This window comes from Cherax quadricarinatus, chromosome 4 (assembly GCF_038502225.1).
Source record: "Cherax quadricarinatus isolate ZL_2023a chromosome 4, ASM3850222v1, whole genome shotgun sequence".
Taxonomy (NCBI): Eukaryota; Metazoa; Arthropoda; class Malacostraca; order Decapoda; family Parastacidae; genus Cherax; species Cherax quadricarinatus.
In genome coordinates, this window is record NC_091295.1 from 73,563,102 (window position 1) to 73,581,851 (window position 18,750).

At 39.9% G+C, this 18,750-nt stretch overlaps 1 protein-coding gene across 1 annotated transcript in view; it reads left to right on the forward strand.

Annotated features, from left to right (window-relative positions):
* LOC128684480 (trifunctional purine biosynthetic protein adenosine-3-like) overlaps positions 1-18,750 on the forward strand; it is a 63,389-nt gene that overhangs the window by 19,346 nt on the left and 25,293 nt on the right. The window contains 5 exon segments of the mRNA XM_070097955.1: positions 4,215-4,413; positions 4,680-4,928; positions 8,179-8,382; positions 11,207-11,353; positions 11,850-11,989. Coding sequence (XP_069954056.1) covers positions 4,215-4,413; positions 4,680-4,928; positions 8,179-8,382; positions 11,207-11,353; positions 11,850-11,989 — 939 coding nt within the window.

Genomic DNA, 18,750 nt, shown 5'->3' on the forward strand with positions numbered 1-18,750 from the left:
CCCACCAAGGCAGGGTGGCCCGAAAAAGAAAAACTTTCACCATCATTCACTCCATCACTGTCTTGCCAGAAGGGTGCTTTACACTACAGTTTTTAAACTGCAACATTAACACCCTCCTTCAGAGTGCAGGCACTGTACTTCCCATCTCCAGGACTCTAAGTCCGGCCTGCCGGTTTCCCTGAATCCCTTCATAAATGTTACTTTGCTCACACTCCAACAGCACGTCAAGTATTAAAAACCATTTGTCTCCATTCACTCCTATCAAACACGCTCATGCATGCCTGCTGGAAGTCCAAGCCCCTCGCACACAAAACCTCCTTTACCCCCTCCCTCCAACCTTTCCTAGGCCGACCCCTACCCCGCCTTCCTTCCACTACAGACTGATACACTCTTGAAGTCATTCTGTTTCGCTCCATTCTCTCTACATGTCCGAACCACCTCAACCCTTCCTCAGCCCTCTGGACAACAGTTTTGGTAATCCCGCACCTCCTCCTAACTTCCAAACTACGAATTCTCTGCATTATATTCACACCACACATTGCCCTCAGACATGACATCTCCACTGCCTCCAGCCTTCTCCTCGCTGCAACATTCATCACCCACGCTTCACACCCATATAAGAGCGTTGGTAAAACTATACTCTCATACATTCCCCTCTTTGCCTCCAAGGACAAAGTTCTTTGTCTCCACAGACTCCTAAGTGCACCACTCACTCTTTGTCCCTCATCAATTCTATGATTCACCTCATCTTTCATAGACCCATCCGCTGACACGTCCACTCCCAAATATCTGAATACGTTCACCTCCTCCATACTCTCTCCCTCCAATCTGATATTCAATCTTTCATCACCTAATCTTTTTGTTATCCTCATAACCTTACTCTTTCCTGTATTCACCTTTAATTTTCTTCTTTTGCACACCCTACCAAATTCATCCACCAATCTCTGCAACTTCTCTTCAGAATCTCCCAAGAGCACAGTGTCATCAGCAAAGAGCAGCTGTGACAACTCCCACTTTGTGTGTGATTCTTTATCTTTTAACTCCACGCCTCTTGCCAAGACCCTCGCATTTACTTCTCTTACAACCCCATCTATAAATATATTAAACAACCACGGTGACATCACACATCCTTGTCTAAGGCCTACTTTTACTGGGAAAAAATTTCCCTCTTTCCTACATACTCTAACTTGAGCCTCACTATCCTCGTAAAAACTCTTCACTGCTTTCAGTAACCTACCTCCTACACCATACACTTGCAACATCTGCCACATTGCCCCCCTATCCACCCTGTCATACGCCTTTTCCAAATCCATAAATGCCACCAAGACCTCTTTAGCCTTATCTAAATACTGTTCACTTATATGTTTCACTGTAAACACCTGGTCCACACACCCCCTACCTTTCCTAAAGCCTCCTTGTTCATCTGCTATCCTATTCTCCGTCTTACTCTTAATTCTTTCAATTATAACTCTACCATACACTTTACCAGGTACACTCAACAGACTTATCCCCCTATAATTTTTGCACTCTCTTTTATCCCCTTTGCCTTTATACAAAGGAACTATGCATGCTCTCTGCCAATCCCTAGGTACCTTACCCTCTTCCATACATTTATTAAATAATTGCACCAACCACTCCAAAACTATATCCCCACCTGCTTTTAACATTTCTATCTTTATCCCATCAATCCCGGCTGCCTTACCCCCTTTCATTTTACCTACTGCCTCACGAACTTCCCCCACACTCACAACTGGCTCTTCCTCACTCCTACAAGATGTTATTCCTCCTTGCCCTATACACGAAATCACAGCTTCCCTATTTTCATCAACATTTAACAATTCCTCAAAATATTCCCTCCATCTTCCCAATACCTCTAACTCTCCATTTAATAACTCTCCTCTCCTATTTTTAACTGACAAATCCATTTGTTCTCTAGGCTTTCTTAACTTGTTAATCTCACTCCAAAACTTTTTCTTATTTTCAACAAAATTTGTTGATAATATCTCACCCACTCTCTCATTTGCTCTCTTTTTACATTGCTTCACCACTCTCTTAACCTCTCTCTTTTTCTCCATATACTCTTCCCTCCTTGCATCACTTCTACTTTGTAAAAACTTCTCATATGCTAACTTTTTCTCCCTTACTACTCTCTTTACATCATCATTCCACCAATCGCTCCTCTTCCCTCCTGCACCCACTTTCCTGTAACCACAAACTTCTGCTGAACACTCTAACACTACATTTTTAATCCTATCCCATACCTCTTCGACCCCATTGCCTATGCTCTCATCAGCCCATCTATCCTCCAATAGCTGTTTATATCTTACCCTAACTGCCTCCTCTTTTAGTTTATAAACCTTCACCTCTCTCTTCCCTGATGCTTCTATTCTCCTTGTATCCCATCTACCTTTTACTCTCAGTGTAGCTACAACTAGAAAGTGATCTGATATATCAGTGGCCCCTCTATAGACATGTACATCCTGAAGTCTACTCAACAGTCTTTTATCTACCAATACATAATCCAACAAACTACTGTCATTTCGCCCTACATCATATCTTGTATACTTATTTATCCTGTTTTTCTTAAAATATGTATTACCTATAACTAAACCCCTTTCTATACAAAGTTCAATCAAAGGGCTCCCATTATCATTTACACCTGGCACTCCAAACTTACCTACCACACCCTCTCTAAAAGTTTCTCCTACTTTAGCATTCAGGTCCCCTACCACAATTACTCTCTCACTTGGTTCAAAGGCTCCTATACATTCACTTAACATCTCCCAAAATCTCTCTCTCTCCTCTGCATTCCTCTCTTCTCCAGGTGCATACACGCTTATTATGACCCACTTCTCGCATCCAACCTTTACTTTAATCCACATAATTCTTGAATTTACACATTCATATTCTCTTTTCTCCTTCCATAACTGATCATTTAACATTACTGCTACCCCTTCCTTTGCTCTAACTCTCTCAGATACTCCAGATTTAATCCCATTTATTTCCCCCCACTGAAACTCTCCTACCCCCTTCAGCTTTGTTTCGCTTAGAGCCAGGACATCCAACTTCTTTTCATTCATAACATCAGCAATCATCTGTTTCTTGTCATCCGCACTACATCCACGCACATTTAAGCATCCCAGTTTTATAAAGTTTTTCTTCTCTTTTTTAGTAAATGTATACAGGAGAAGGGGTTACTAGCCCATTGCTCCCGGCATTTTAGTCGCCTCATACGACACGCATGGCTTACGGAGGAAAGATTCTTTTCCACTTCCCCATGGACAATAGAAGAAATAAAAAAGAACAAGAGCTATTTAGAAAAAGGAGAAAAACCTAGATGTATGTATATATATATATGCATGTGTGTGTCTGTGAAGTGTGACCAAAGTGTAAGTAGGAGTAGCAAGATATCCCTGTTATCTAGCGTGTTTATGAGACAGAAAAAGAAACCAGCAATCCTACCATCATGCAAAACAGTTACAGGTTTTTGTTTCACAGTCATCTGGCAGGACGGTAGTACTTCCCTGGGTGGTTGCTGTCTACCAACCTACTACCTACACTAAGATCATATTTCCTTAAATATGGCTGTAAATGGGAATTAATAATAAAATTTGTGCAAAAATTTCACATAAAGGAAAAAAAAAAAAGATTAATGGCTTTTTGAAGTAAATTGAACATATTTTTTAAATTATTCATTGATTGGCTTTTATTTTGATATCATGTTACCGAGTCAAAGAAAACAGGTGCCTTTTTTTTTTTAATACACTGGCCATTTCCCACGAGACAAGGTGACCTGAAAAAGAAGAAACACTTTCATCATCATTCACTCCATCACCGTTTTACCAAAGGAATGCTGATACTACAGTTCAAAAACTGTAGTATCAGCACTACATATAGAAAATACAGTGGACCCTCGCCTAACGAACGCATCGCATAACGTTAAATTCGCCTAACGATACATTTTAGCGCTAACATTTTGCCTCGGCTAACGCTAAAAAACTCGCCTAACGATATTCGTTCTCGGGTACTAATTAATATCGTTAGGTGAGGGTCCACTGTAATGTGACATTAAATTATTTGAGAACCAGACTGATGCTCATTTGAACGAATTTTAATGAGTACCACATGTAGTGGCCCTGTTGGGGACAGGAAGACTGTTACTTGCAAAGGGTAACTCATATATATAGTACAAGTATCTTAATCTTCTGTGTCAGGTGGCCCAGGCAGCAGGTATACATAACACTGTGGGGCAGGATCTAGTGGCCATGTGTGTCAACGATGTCTTGGTACATGGTGCTCAACCTTTATTCTTTTTGGATTATTTTGCCACTGGCCATCTCGAGGTCGAAGTGGCAGCCAGTGTTGTTAAGGGTGTTGCAGAAGGCTGCTGCCTTGCAGGATGTGCCCTCATTGGTAAGTAATAGTTGCCATTTAACAAAAATTTTCCTGTCTCAAATATAAAACTTGTGTTTTTTTCATAAGAGAACATGTACTGTTTATTTAATGGAACCTGAAAAAAGACGGATATAGGCATTATAGAAAGTGCTTAATAGAACATCCATCCAAACTTTAGATTATTTGGTCCTACAAAAAATGTAAAAAAAAAAAAAAATATCTTGTATGTTGTCATTGTGTAACCAAACTTTTGGCTCTTATAACTTATTATGCATAATTTTCAGGGGGTGAGACAGCAGAGATGCCCGGCATGTATTCACCTGGAGAATACGACCTGGCTGGGTTTACTGTTGGAGCTGTTGACAGAACTAGTTTGTTACCTCGCAAAAGTGAAATTGTGGCTGGAGATATTGTGCTTGGTCTAGCATCATCTGGCCTTCATAGTAATGGTTTTAGCTTAGTCAGAAAAGTTATTGAAGCGTTGAATCTTAAATATACAGATCCTGCTCCATTTTGTTCCAGTAAAACTCTTGGTAAGTTTCTTTTTTTCTTGTCTTTGTCTTTCTTAACACTCCAGCCATCTCCCAGAGGTAGGGTAGCCTTAAGAAGAAAACACTTTCACTGTCACTCATTCAGTCACTGTGTTGTCAGATTTGCTAGAAGGGTACTGACACAGTTCAGATGACCCTCTAAACTACAGAATGCCCTGCCATGTTCTGTTTCCACAGATGCCTTAATGTGCCACCCACCTTATTTTTTTTTTTTTTTTTTGTATCAGAATGCATTTACTTCTCCCTTCAGTCTAATATATGAACTCTCATTGCCTATACTTTTGATACTCTTGTCACCTTGCTCTTCCCAAAGTTTATTTTTGATTTCCTTCTTTAACCCTTTCAGGGTTTCGGATGTACTAGTACGGCTTACGCACCAGGGTTTTTGACGTACTAGTATGCCTAAATTCTAGCACCCTCAAATCTAGTGAGAGAAAGCTGGTAGGCCTACATATGAAAGAATGGATCTATGTGGTCAGTGTGCGCAGTATAAAAAAAATCCTGCAGCACACAGTGCGTAATGAGAAAAAAAAACTTTGTGTTTTTGGATTAAAACAGCGACTTTGCACTGTATTTTCATATGGTATTTATTGTTGTATTCTAGTTTTCCTGGTCTCATTTTATAGAATGGAAGACATATTACAGAAATTGAGATGATTTTGACTGGTTTTACAATGAAAAGTACCTTGAAATTGAGCTCAAAGTAGCAGAAATGTTCGATTTTTACCAAAGTTCAAAAGTAAATAAATCATGCTACGCATCCAATACACGTCAACTGGTGAGTTTAATATTCTTTCACAAGTGTGCCGATATTATTTATACCATTTCTACACTAATGCAGTAGTCTGCATAACAGTAAATCATCTATTTTTTGTGAGAATAAAAATTCAAAGTGGAAAGCAAAAAAATATAAGAGAGGCCTGGGGATGTGACTAATGAACAGAGAAAATGATATTTTAGTGCCAGGAATGTCTTTCTTGTTTATTCTGGACCCTATTCGGAAATTGGCATCTTTTGAAATTTATGTGAAATTGGCAAAATTGCTAAATTTTGACCACTTTATTGGATAGTTGAAATCGGTAAATGGGTGGTTTCATGTACTCATTCGATAGAAAAAATGGAGTTCTAGCGAAATAGTTATGATTTTTGTTGACTAGTACACTGGAATTGGCCGAAAATAGGGCTCAAAGTGGGCAAAATCGCCAATGCGTAAACATTGTCGAGACCGCTAACTTCGCAAGAGCATAGTTCCATAAGTTTTCCATCAAATTTCATACTTTTGGTGTCATTATGATCGGGAAAAGATTCTCTTATCTTTTCATAAGGAAAATTTTTTTTTTTTTTGTTTTGAAAATTTGGCGACCCTGAGAACAAGTCTCGGAGAGGGCCTGGCGACCCTGAAAGGGTTAACATATCCTTCCAAATTTGTTTACCGTCCTTTGCAACTTGTCCGAATCTCCCAAAAGGACCTTGTCGTTGGCAAAAACCAAAATACCATACTCACTACCTTTCAATCCCACATCTCTCCTCGTCACCCTAGTATTCACTTCTTTTACAACCCCATCTATGTTAAGCAATGATTAAATAATCCAGAATTTTTGCTTTCAGGTCTCGACTAAAATTGGACTATATTGATACAGAAATCAATATTTCTTATACAGTGGTCCCTCGTTTATCGTCATTAATCTGTTTCTGGAAGTGCGACGATGATTGAAATAGACGATTTTCGAATCAATTTTTCCCACTAGAAATAATGTAAATACAATTAATCCATTCCTGACACCCAGAAGTATTAAAACAAAAATTTTTTTTACATGAAATATAGATGTAGTACATAAACAATACAATGGGACATTTGTGATGAATGGTTTGAAAAACCATTCATCACATGTACAAGCATATATATACATACCTCTCTGGGTTTTCTTCTATTTTCTTTCTAGTTCTTGTTCTTGTTTATTTCCTCTTACCTCCATGGGGAAGAGGAACAGAATTCTTCCTCCGTAAGCCATGCATGTTGTCAGAGGCGACTAAAATGCCGGGAGCAAGGGGCTAGTAACCCCTTCTCCTGTATATATTACTAAATTTGAAAGGAGAAACTTTCATTTTTCCTTTTGGGCCACCCCACCTCGGTACGGCTGGTACGTTGAAAGAAAGAAAGAAAGAAAAGATCCACCCCTTTTGCAGCAACAGCACACTTTATTTCCTTTCCCTTCGCCACGATCGAAGTGATGGTTGAAAGGGGTTTGCCATACATCCTGGCAAGTTCTGTAACACGCACTCCGCTCTCATATTTTTCAACGATTTCCTTCATGAATTCGATCGTGTTCCTCACTTTCTTTACCAAAGGGCTTGCACTTTGCAAGCACAAACAACAATGGATTATCATGAAATGTATGAACCTGTGGGGTGATGGTCACGCACTAGTAAATAATGGCACATTGAATGTGAATGGTGCGGAGAATGGGCGGATGCGTACCGGATGGTCGCTGAATCACGAGTCCAATCACCGAACCGTGAAGCTAAATTTTGCCGAAAAAACTTGCCGAAAGTCGGATTTCACGAAAGTCGATGCCGACGAAGCTCGGGGGTCCACTGTACATATATGCTTATTGAGCCCTATACAATATACACTATACTGTAATATAGTGTAAAACATTTATTATGGGAGAAATAAGATGGATATCATCCTTTTATAATATGCTGAACAATATACACATGTTTTGAAATTATAGTACAGTACAACAAGTTACAGTGGACCCTCGAATTTCATCATCCCTTTTCTGAATGTAAAACTATAGTTATTCTCTATAAAATGTATTTTTTGTTAATATTTTTGGGTGTCTGGAATGGATTAATTAGTTACATTATTTCTTATGGGAAATATTAACAAAAAATATGTTTTATAGAGAATAACTATAGTTTTTCTCCATGGAGAAGTGGAACACAATTCTTCCTCCGTAAGCCATGCGTGTCGTAAGAGGCGACTAAAATGCCGGGAGCAAGGGGCTAGTATCCCCTTCCCCTGTATGTATATTACTAAATTTAAAAGGCGAAACTTTTGTTTTTCCTTTTGGGCCGTCCCACCTCAGTGGGATGCAGCTGGTACGCTGAAAGAAAAAAGAACTATAGTTTTACATATAGAAAAAGGGATGATGAAATTTGATGTATATGGTTAATATACATGATGAGAACTTATAAAATATAACATTAATTTTATTGTTTATTTTAGGCTCTGAGCTTTTGATGCCAACAAAAATCTACTCGAAGATGGTATTAGCTGCACTTAAGAGTGGTCTGGTGAAGGCTGCAGCCCACATCACTGGAGGTGGCCTGGTGGAGAATCTTCCTCGTGTCCTCCCTAATAATCTCATGGCCATGCTCCAGGCTACCAAGTGGCACATTCATCCTGTCTTTCACTGGCTTGCTGCACATGGTATGTTGTAAATGTAATAATAATACTTACTGCTACTTCTCCATGGGGAAGTGGAACAGAATTTGTCCTCCGTAAGCCATGCGTATCATAAGAGGCAACTAAAATGCCAGGACCAAGGGGCTAGTAACCCCTTCTTCTGTATAAATAACTAAATGTAAAAAGAAGAAAACTATATATTTTTTTTTTTTTTTTTTTTGTTGTTGTTGTTGTTGTTGTTCTTGTCACCCTGCCTCAGTGGGAGATGGCTGTTGTGTTAAAAAATAATAATTTTATTAGACAACTCATGTCAACATTTTTAATAATTTTGGGAGATATACAATTAGACTGTGGTACTGCCTGACATGGCCATATTATGTTCAGTATTTCAAGAAGAGCCAAAGCTAATATAACATCTGGCAGTACAAGGTAGAAGAATTATAATAATTTTTAAATATAATATGTAATTACTAAAAATGTGATATACAGTGTTTTAGTTTTTTTTTTTAAGTATATCTTCTTCTTTCAACAAACCGGCCGTATCCCACTGAGGTGGGGTGGCCCAAAAAGAAAAACAAAAGTTTCTCTTATTAAATTTAGTAATTTATACAGGAGAAGGGGTTACTAGCCCCTTGCTCCCAGCATTTTAGTCACCTCTTACAACATGCATGGCTTACGGAGGAAGAATTCTGTTCCACTTCCCCATGGAGGTAAGAGGAAATAAACAAGAACAAGAACTAGAAGGAAAATAGCAGAAAACCCAGAGGAGTGTGTGTATATATATGCTTGTACATGTATGTGTAGTGTGACCTAAGTGTAAGTAGAAGTAGCAAGACTTACCTGAAATCTTGCATGTTTATGAGACACAAAAAAGGACACCAGCAATCCTACCATCATGTAAAGCAATTACAGGCTTTCGTTTTAAACTCACTTGGCAGGACGGTAGTACCTCCCTGGGCGGTTGCTGTCTACCAACCTACTACATTTAGTAATAAATATTGTAATAAAAAACTTCTTTAACTAACTTTAACTAACATGGTAATCTGTCTGTATGTCCGAATGTTCATAACTCAAATGTTCGTAAGTAGGGTAACGTCTGTATTGAACAAATGTAGCCCCAGAAATTTACATTCACTTGTTCTTTATATTTCCTTATAGTACAGTAGTATGTTTTAGACTTTCTTTATAAAGTATTTAATGCAAATTTATTTGTAGCCAATCAAGTGTTTATTTGTTGAGTTTGTTGCAGTATTATGTTTGTTGCATTTTGGTCAGTGTTGCTGAAGAACTACAAGTGTTTGTGCCATGAGACCTCTGGCTCATTATTTGAGATGGCAAAAGTTATATCACTGGCAAAGAGCACTAGTTTAAGATGCTGGTGGCATTTAGTAAAAATATAGATACAGTATAAGAGTGAGCATAGAATGCTGCTTCAAGGAATGTGTTTATTGGTACTTGAAGTGTGTTAGGGGTGTTTTCATTAATTTTTTTTTTATTTCTTTAGCTACACTGCTGTGTCTTTAACATTCTTAAATTATTATAGTAATTTACTTATTACAATACATTATTGCATTTCTAACTTTAAAACATTTTGATGTAATGTATTACAAAGAGAATTGTGCTTTAACCCTTTGACTGTTTCGATCGTATATACACATCTTATGCGCCACTGTTTCAGACGTATTTAAACGCGTAAATTCTAGTGGCTTCAAATCAAGCAGGAGAAAGCTGGTAGGCCCACATGTGAGAGAATGGGTCTGTGTGGTCAGTGTGCACCACATAAAAAAAATCCTGCAGCACGCAGTGCATAATGAGAAAAAAAAACTGACCGTTTTTTTTTTTGATTAAAGTGCCGACTTTGATGTGTATTTTCTTATAGTATTTATCATTGTATTCTCATTTTCATGGTCTTTCATGATAAAATGGAAAGCATATTACAGAAATAGAGATGATTTTGATTATTTTCATGATGAAAACGACCTTGAAATTGAGCTCAAAGTAGCGGAAAGGTTCGATTTTTACCAATGTTCAGGAGTAAGCAAATCACACCACACGTCCAATACACATCAACTGGGGAGTCTAATATTCTTTCACTAGTGCACTGATATTATTTATACCATTTTTAAAATAATGCAGTAGTCTGCATAATGGTAAATTTTGTATTTTTTGTATGAATAAAAAATCAAAATAGAAAGCAATAGTAATATAAGAGGGGCCTTGAGATGTGACTAAATGAACAGAGGATATGTTATTTTAGTGCCAAGAATGTCTACATTGTTTATTCTGGTCCCTATTTTGAAATTGGCATCTTTTTTAATTTGCACGAAATTAGCCAAATTGCCAATTTCTGACCACTTTATTGGGTAGTTCAAATCGGTAAATGGGTGGTTTCTTGTACTCAACTGATAGAAAAATGAAGTTCTAAAGAAATAGCTATGAGTTTGGTCAACTGGAACAATGCAACTGGTCAAAAACAGGGCTCAAAGTCGGCGAAATCGCGGATGTGTATGTCGCCGAGACTGCTAACTTCGTGGAAGCGTAATTCCGTGAGTTTTCGACCAAATTTCTTACTTTTAGTGTCATTACCATCGGGAAAAGATTCTCTATCATTTCATGAGAAAAAAATAATTTTTTTTTTTTCCAAAAATTTTGCGACAGAATGAGTTTCAGAAAGGGGCTTGCGACAGTCAAAGAGTTAAAACAATTTGTAGGTTATTATAGTCAATGAAAATAAATTTCAATGCCATTTTATTGTAGCTTATTTTGTATGTTTTATGATTACCTTTTTATTATTGATGTACAGTAAGCTATTTATACTTTATGAAATTTTTTACTCGTATTGAAACAGGTGTGAGCAGCAGTGAAATGAGTCGTACATTTAACTGTGGAATTGGTTTTGTGTTGGTGGTAGGAGCAGAGGAGGTGATGCAGGTCACTAAGCTAATTTCCAACAACCAAGCCCTTGTTATTGGAGTGCTACAGGCACGGCATAAAGGTCAGAATGGCATTGAGGCAACACTGTGCTGGTTAGTCAAGTTAATTTTCAAATCCCATAATTGGGATTCATCCTAATATTTGCATGGGAGTGAATAACTGCACAGTACAGTATAGTGTATCACATGTTGAATATATAAAAATTCATACCATACTGGAAGGTTGCATACAAAAGTTGTAAAGTTTTTACTTGCATGACTATGATATATTGAGGGGTCACATCGTAGACCATGAACTTTATTTTTTTAATTATTGTATAAGTCTTCTTTCAACAAACTGGCCGTATCCCACCTAGGCTATTGTATGAGTATCGGCAGTTTATCACTCTACTTTTGCCCCTAACTAAGGAAACTAGCCTGCACGAAGACCATCACACATTATAATCACGGAATGGGTTCAAGCCCCACCGGTTCCATGATTTGTTTGCAGTTGTGTATTATGATTTCATGAGTCAACACGCATTCTGTTTCTTTCACATCTCAAATATTGTTTTGCAGAGTCTCCACAAGTTGTGATTGAAGATCTGGAAAATGTGTTGAGTGTTGGTGCAGCCTCCATGCTTCACCTGGGCCCCTCACTTGTAACTCCACACAAAAGAGTTGCGGTTCTTATCTCCGGCTCAGGAACTAATCTGCAGGTTAACCTTGTCCTCAGTGTAGTTTATGTATACAGTGGAACCTCTGCTTGCAAGTTTAATCCGTTCCATGACCTTGCTCGCAACTGGATTTGCTCGTTTGCAGTCAATTTTCCTCATTTAAATTAATTGAAATGCAATTAATCCATTCCAGTGGAATCCTGTACTTCAATAATTTCGCTGATATCAACTCTACGGCTTATTTATCTATCTTATTTCATCTGATATGACATAATAAACAATATAAATAACATAGAAACCTGATATATACTCTAAAATGAATAAAATATGTCATTCATGTAGTGGTATGGGCGGTGTCGGCGGTGGACGAGAGTTTGTCTGGAGACCAGGCAAAATACTTCATGAATAATTTCACTAATATCATCTAGGAGGAATGGTCACAGACCGGGCCGTGGGGGCGTTGACCCCCGGAGCTCTCCCCAGGTAAACTCTCCAGATATACTGTGATATATATTTATATATCACAGTTAATCTAATATGACATAAACAATTTAAATAACATAGAAACATGATATATACTATAAAATGAGTAAAATATGTCATTATGTAACAGGTGGAGGCAGCCACAACCGCTCCCCCTTTGTTGTGGTAAACACTGCCATCTAGTGACGGCCAGGATTCCAAATGGCCTGTTACCCCGGGTGTAATGGGAGCAAATAAACACAGTAGAAAAAGTTTAGACTTATATTATCCTTCACCAATTTAGAACAGCAATATGTACACTATGTACAGTGATAAGTATAGTGCACTCCACGGTAAGCAAAGCAGAAATAGAAGCCACAAGATAGCAGACCGTGCTTCAACCAGCTCTAGAATGGGAATGACAAGGGCAGACAGGAGAGCGGTACCCACATAACCTCTGCGATTGCCAAAACCATCTTCTTATTGGCTAGAACCTGGTCACTAGTTGAACGACGGGGCCCCATCATCAACTCTTAGCAACCTGGTTCGCTGGTTGGGGGAGATAGCCTGTAAATGAGGGTGTGTACATGCGCCGAATAAAGGTTACGTACTCTTTGCATGCCACACCCCCACCCCGAGAAGGCTCAGGATTAGGCTGCCACCTCCCAGTGGTAACCGTGCCGCCATGGCACAAAATAATGGGACCGCCTTTCCTCTCCACCATCCAACTCTTAGATAGAGCTCAGCTTTTCTTGTGACCAAAAGCCAAACCCTAAACTTAGAGTGAGACAGCAGTCAGACAGGCTAGCATAGGTCCAAGATACAGGCGGACGGTAGCCCGCATCCCCTCACTAAAAAAAAACCCCACACCAGGGGATAAAAAAAAAGAGCATGAAAAGGGGTTACCACAAATAACATCCTAACCTAAATAAAATATTATACTCTAGATAAAGAGTCTGCCAACATATTTTCTTTGCCGGCAATATATTTAATGGAAATATTATATGGTTGCAGCCTTAGCGTCCAGTGCATAAGCCTTGTGTTGTTGTTCTTCATGGCTTGGAGATATACTAGAGGATTGTGATCACTGTAGACTGTGACCACCTGCGATGTCTGGCCCACATAAACATCGAAATGCTCCAAAGCCAGTATCAGCGCGAGGGCTTCTTTTTCAATGGTAGAGTAAGCCCTCTGATGTGGCTGGAACTTGGCTGAAAAGTATGCTACAGGCTGCAACTCCTTGTTCCCGATTTGTAATAGTACTGCCCCAACCCCAGACTCACAAGCATCAACCTGTAATGAAAAAGGTTTGGAGAAGTCTGGAGACAAGAGAATGGGTGCAGTACACAATAATCTTTTTGCTTTATTAAAAGCAGTGTTACAGTCTGAGGTCCAATTAAAGGGAACTTTGTAACTGGTAAGAGAGGTAAGAGGGGCTACAATATCTGAGAAATTCTTACAGAATCTTCTGTAAAATCCTATCATGCCTAGGAAATGTTGAAGAGATTTCCTATCATGAGGAACTGGATAATCTTTAATAGAAAGAACTTTAGCAAGTTTAGGTGCAACTTTACCACTACCTACTTCATGGCCTAGAAAAGTGACAGTGGCCTGGCCAAAGGAAGATTTAGATAAATTAACTGTTAAATGGGAACTCTTAAAGGTCTCAAACAGAGCCTTAAGTCTAAGTAGGTGTTGATCCCAAGTATCAGACACCACAACAATATCATCTAGGTACGCTGCCGTGCCTTCAAGTCCTTTAATAGCCTGATGGATAAGTTTCTGGAATGAAGAGGGGGAATTTTTCATTCCGAAGGGGGTAACTGTGTATTGATAATGACCTCCTGGAATTACGAAGGCAGAGATTTCCTTCGCCTTATCTGTCAAAGGTACCTGATAGTAGCCTTTAAGGAGATCTAATTTGGACACAAAAGTAGCCTTACCCACAAAGTCAATTACGTCATCCAGACGAGGAAGAGGGTAAGCATCTGTAATTGTGACCTCGTTCACTTTACGGTAGTCTGTACACATACGAAACCCTCCATCAGCCTTCTTCACAAGGATGCATGGTGAAGCCCATGGACTAGATGACTCCTCCACTAAACCATGCTTTAACAAAAATTCTACTTCCTGCTGAAGCAGCCTTTGCTTTTCAGGATTAGCTCTGTAGGGGGAGAGTTTAATTGGTTTAGAGTTTCCCACATCTACATCATGGTAACCTAACGTACATTTTTTCGGCACATCCGAAAAAATATTAGGATATGACTGTAGAAGCTCAGTTAAATTTGTTGCTTGCATTTCAGATAATCCCTCCATTAAAGGGCTAGGATCCTTGAGGAGGACAGAATTTGAAAGTTTAATATTAATTTCAGAGATAGAGTGCAAAGAGTCAGAGTTGTCCTCAGAGGTAGAGGACAGAGTCATTACTGGGACTTTATCTGGTGTATGGAAATATTTTAATTGATTAATGTGGTAAGTTTTAGTTTTTGAGGTCTTATCAATGGGAGCTACCACATAATTTACATCAGATAATCTACTTACAATCTGCATAGGTCCCGTAAATCTAGCTTTCAAGGTGTGGCCAGGTATAGGTTCCTGCACCAACACCTTGTCTCCTGGATGGAAGGAGCGGAATTGTGCACTTCTGTCATACCTCTGTTTCATCTTGCTTTGAGCTGTCTTTAGGTTAGCCTTGGCTAACTGACGTGCCACCTGCAACCTTGAAGACGGATTGTAGAGTGTTGAGCTAACGTCTTCTCCCATCCATCCTTCTTTGAGCACCCGAAGAGGACCTCGTACATTGTGCCCAAAGATCAGCTCAAAAGGACTATACCCTGTAGACTCTTGCACCGTTTCTCGTACTGAGAACAGCAACAAAGGTAGTGATTCATCCCAGTCTGTAGGAAAGTGCATGCAAAAACTTCTCATCATTGTTTTTAATGTCTGGTGGAATCTTTCCAAGGCGCCTTGGGACTGAGGATGATAGGCAGTGGATAAGTTGTGGATTATCCCTAACCTAGTTAATACTTCCCTAAATGCTTTGGCAGTGAAGTTAGTACCTTGATCACTTTGAATAGTTTTAGGAATGCCAAAACAAGAAATGAATTTTGTTAAAGCTTTGAGAATAGCTTTAGTATTAATACTACGCATGGGAATTTCTTCAGGATATCTGGTTACTTTATCCATAATCATAAATAAATATTGATTTCCAGACTTTGACCTAGGTAGTGGACCTACACAATCTATAATTAAATCTGCAAAAGGTTCTCCATCAGCAGGTATAGGTTGGAGAGGTGCAGGTTTAATGGAATGTCCAGGTTTTCCAACTTGCTGACATTCTCGGCAACACCTAATATGATTCTTCACATCTTTCTTTAATTTTGGCCAATAAAATTCTTTTGTGATTCTATACAAGGTTTTTGTAATTCCTAAGTGACCTCCTAATGACGTATTATGAGCTATATTTAATATTTGAGGTCTATACTTTGTTGGAACCACTAACCTGTCATACAATTGCCGGCCCTCTATCTCCTTACCAGTCTCAGTGCAGATCAAATAATCGTTTTTAACTTCATACTTGACCGGATGACCCAAAGAGGATTTACCCATGGCTGCCTCAAAAGCGAATTTTAAAGAAGGGTCCTCTTGTTGTTCCTCCCGGAAGGACAGTCCCTCGGGCATGGAAACAGAGACATCTGGCAATCCTGCAACCTGGGAATAGGAAGGCTTGATCGGGGTCTGTTCACTTGATTTACGAGACTCCGGCCGGTGTGCCTCATAAAACAACGTGGCTATTCCGAGATCGGAGTCGTCCAAGGATAGGTCAACATTCTCTCCAGACAACCCTTGGGATGTTGCCCGAGTTATGGCCAACACCGGAGAAGAATTAATCATTATAGGTTCAGGACACGAACTAACAATAGTAATGTTATTATCCAGTAATAACATTGCATCTTTCATGGGGAATCCTTTTGAGACACCTACAGTCAAGTACCCAGTGTAATATTTGCACTGTACATAAATTTTATGCAAAGGAACAGAATATATAGCTCCTCCAAATGCTTCCAATAAAACAGAGGAATTCAAAGAAGTATTCTCTGAAAGGGGTAATATTCCCTCTCTTACAAGTGAGCAATATGCTCCAGTATCTCTAAAGGTCTTTACTTTAGTTGTTTCTGAGTTTTCCTGAAGGGAAATAAGACTTTTGCAATAATAAGGGGCCATACCTTTTTCTACTTCTCTAGGGGACATGTTACTAGGGATATTAGAGATTTTCCCAATGGGTTGGGGTTTATGGGGGCAGTTGGGACTGATGTGACCTACTTTATTGCACCTGAAGCAGACGACAGGCTTGCCCTTTACTCCCTGTTGACGTTCCAAATGGTGTCGTTCTGGCTGGTGTCTCTCTGGATACTGTTGTCGAGATGCACCATGAGTAGTTTGCCTCTCCGCAGGTGGACCATATGTTGAGAAGCGTGGCTCACCAGGTGACTTGGTTGGCTGACGTAGACGTTCTCCCTCCGGCTGGCACTTCATTCTCCAAGGTTGACGATCTCTGCTCATGCCAGGCTGTTGAAAAGAGAGACGGGACTGCTCGGACAAGGAGCGGTTAGTTTCGAAGGTATCAGCCAACCTGGCTGCCTCCAATGCAGTGGTTAAGTCATGATCCTGCAGAAAGACTCGAACCTCTGGTCGCACAGACTCCAGCAGGTTATCAACCAGAATAAGCTGCACCAGCTCCTCAAAGGTAGAGACACCACTTGCTTTATACCAGCTGGTAAAAGCTTTGGTTTGCTGTCTCACAAAGTCGACTAGGGATTGACCAAGCTGTCGTCTGCCCAATTTAAAACTCTTGCGGTATTTGGCTGGGATACACGTATATGCTCCCAACACTGTGGTCTTCACTACTTCATAATCAGAAAATTCAACGTCATTTAATACTGACGTGAATTCTTGTGCCTTACCCAATAATGCTGTATGAACCAACGATGCCCAATGCTGTTCTGGCCACCTCAAGGCTCGAGCCTGATTTTCGAAGCTTTCGAAAAATTGCTCTGGTTCGGCCTCATTGAAGCGGGGAACAAACTGTAATGCTTTCTGTAAACTAAAATTATTTACAGAATGCTAAAACTGCCTCCTTTCACTTTCCCTATCAAATTCTTCCCTTGCGAATGCTCTCTGTTCCCTAGTTTGCTCAAGATTGATTTTTGCCAGCTCAAGTGCCAACGACGCTGATTCACCTTGAGACAACCCAGCTGCATTATACTGACCATTTTGCTCCGTAGGAGTATCATCTTCCTCCTGCGAGAACATAGGAGTTTTTGCCCTAGCTCCCGTAGAGGGAGGAGTCTGATGTGCCATCTCTTCTTCTATAAGTTTGTCAGCAATCAGTGAACGCAGTTGCGCAGCTGTGAGAGTGCATTTGTATGTAATGCCAATGGAACGAGCAATTTGCCAACAACGCTGTAGGGACAATTTAGGTAGGTTATGCAAAGTATATGCCGACACCAGACGTCTGACTCGTCTAGGTGGCATAAGTTATTCGCTATGCACAGTACGATTGCAGAATACCCCAACGTAACACGTTAATTTTCAGAACACGCTTAGCTATGCACAGTACGTTTGCAGAATACGCATACAAGCAAAGCCGACTGCAAAATTCTCCACACCGAACAGGCTAGTAACAACTGACATGCAAAATTTGTAAAGCAATGCCAGACAGCTACACTGTTCTAGAAGATTGACCGTAGCGAAGCGAGCACACCGAACAAGCTAGTAGCGAGCTGTTGAACGATCACACAATAGCAAGGCTGATCATAAAGCAACTGACACGCAAAATTTGTAAAGCAATGCCAGACAGCAAGCTGCACAATGTTCCTGCTACGAGCTTCACCCTAAACTCAACCGTTTCTCTAAGTCCAGCTCCAGCTCTCGGACAGGCTACCCATATTACAACCCAGGATTCCAAATGGCCTGTTACCCCGGGTGTAATGGGAGCAAATAAACACAGTAGAAAAAGTTTAGACTTATATTATCCTTCACCAATTTAGAACAGCAATATGTACACTATGTACAGTGATAAGTATAGTGCACTCCACGGTAAGCAAAGCAGAAATAGAAGCCACAAGATAGCAGACCGTGCTTCAACCAGCTCTAGAATGGGAATGACAAGGGCAGACAGGAGAGCGGTACCCACATAACCTCTGCGATTGCCAAAACCATCTTCTTATTGGCTAGAACCTGGTCACTAGTTGAACGACGGGGCCCCATCATCAACTCTTAGCAACCTGGTTCGCTGGTTGGGGGAGATAGCCTGTAAATGAGGGTGTGTACATGCGCCG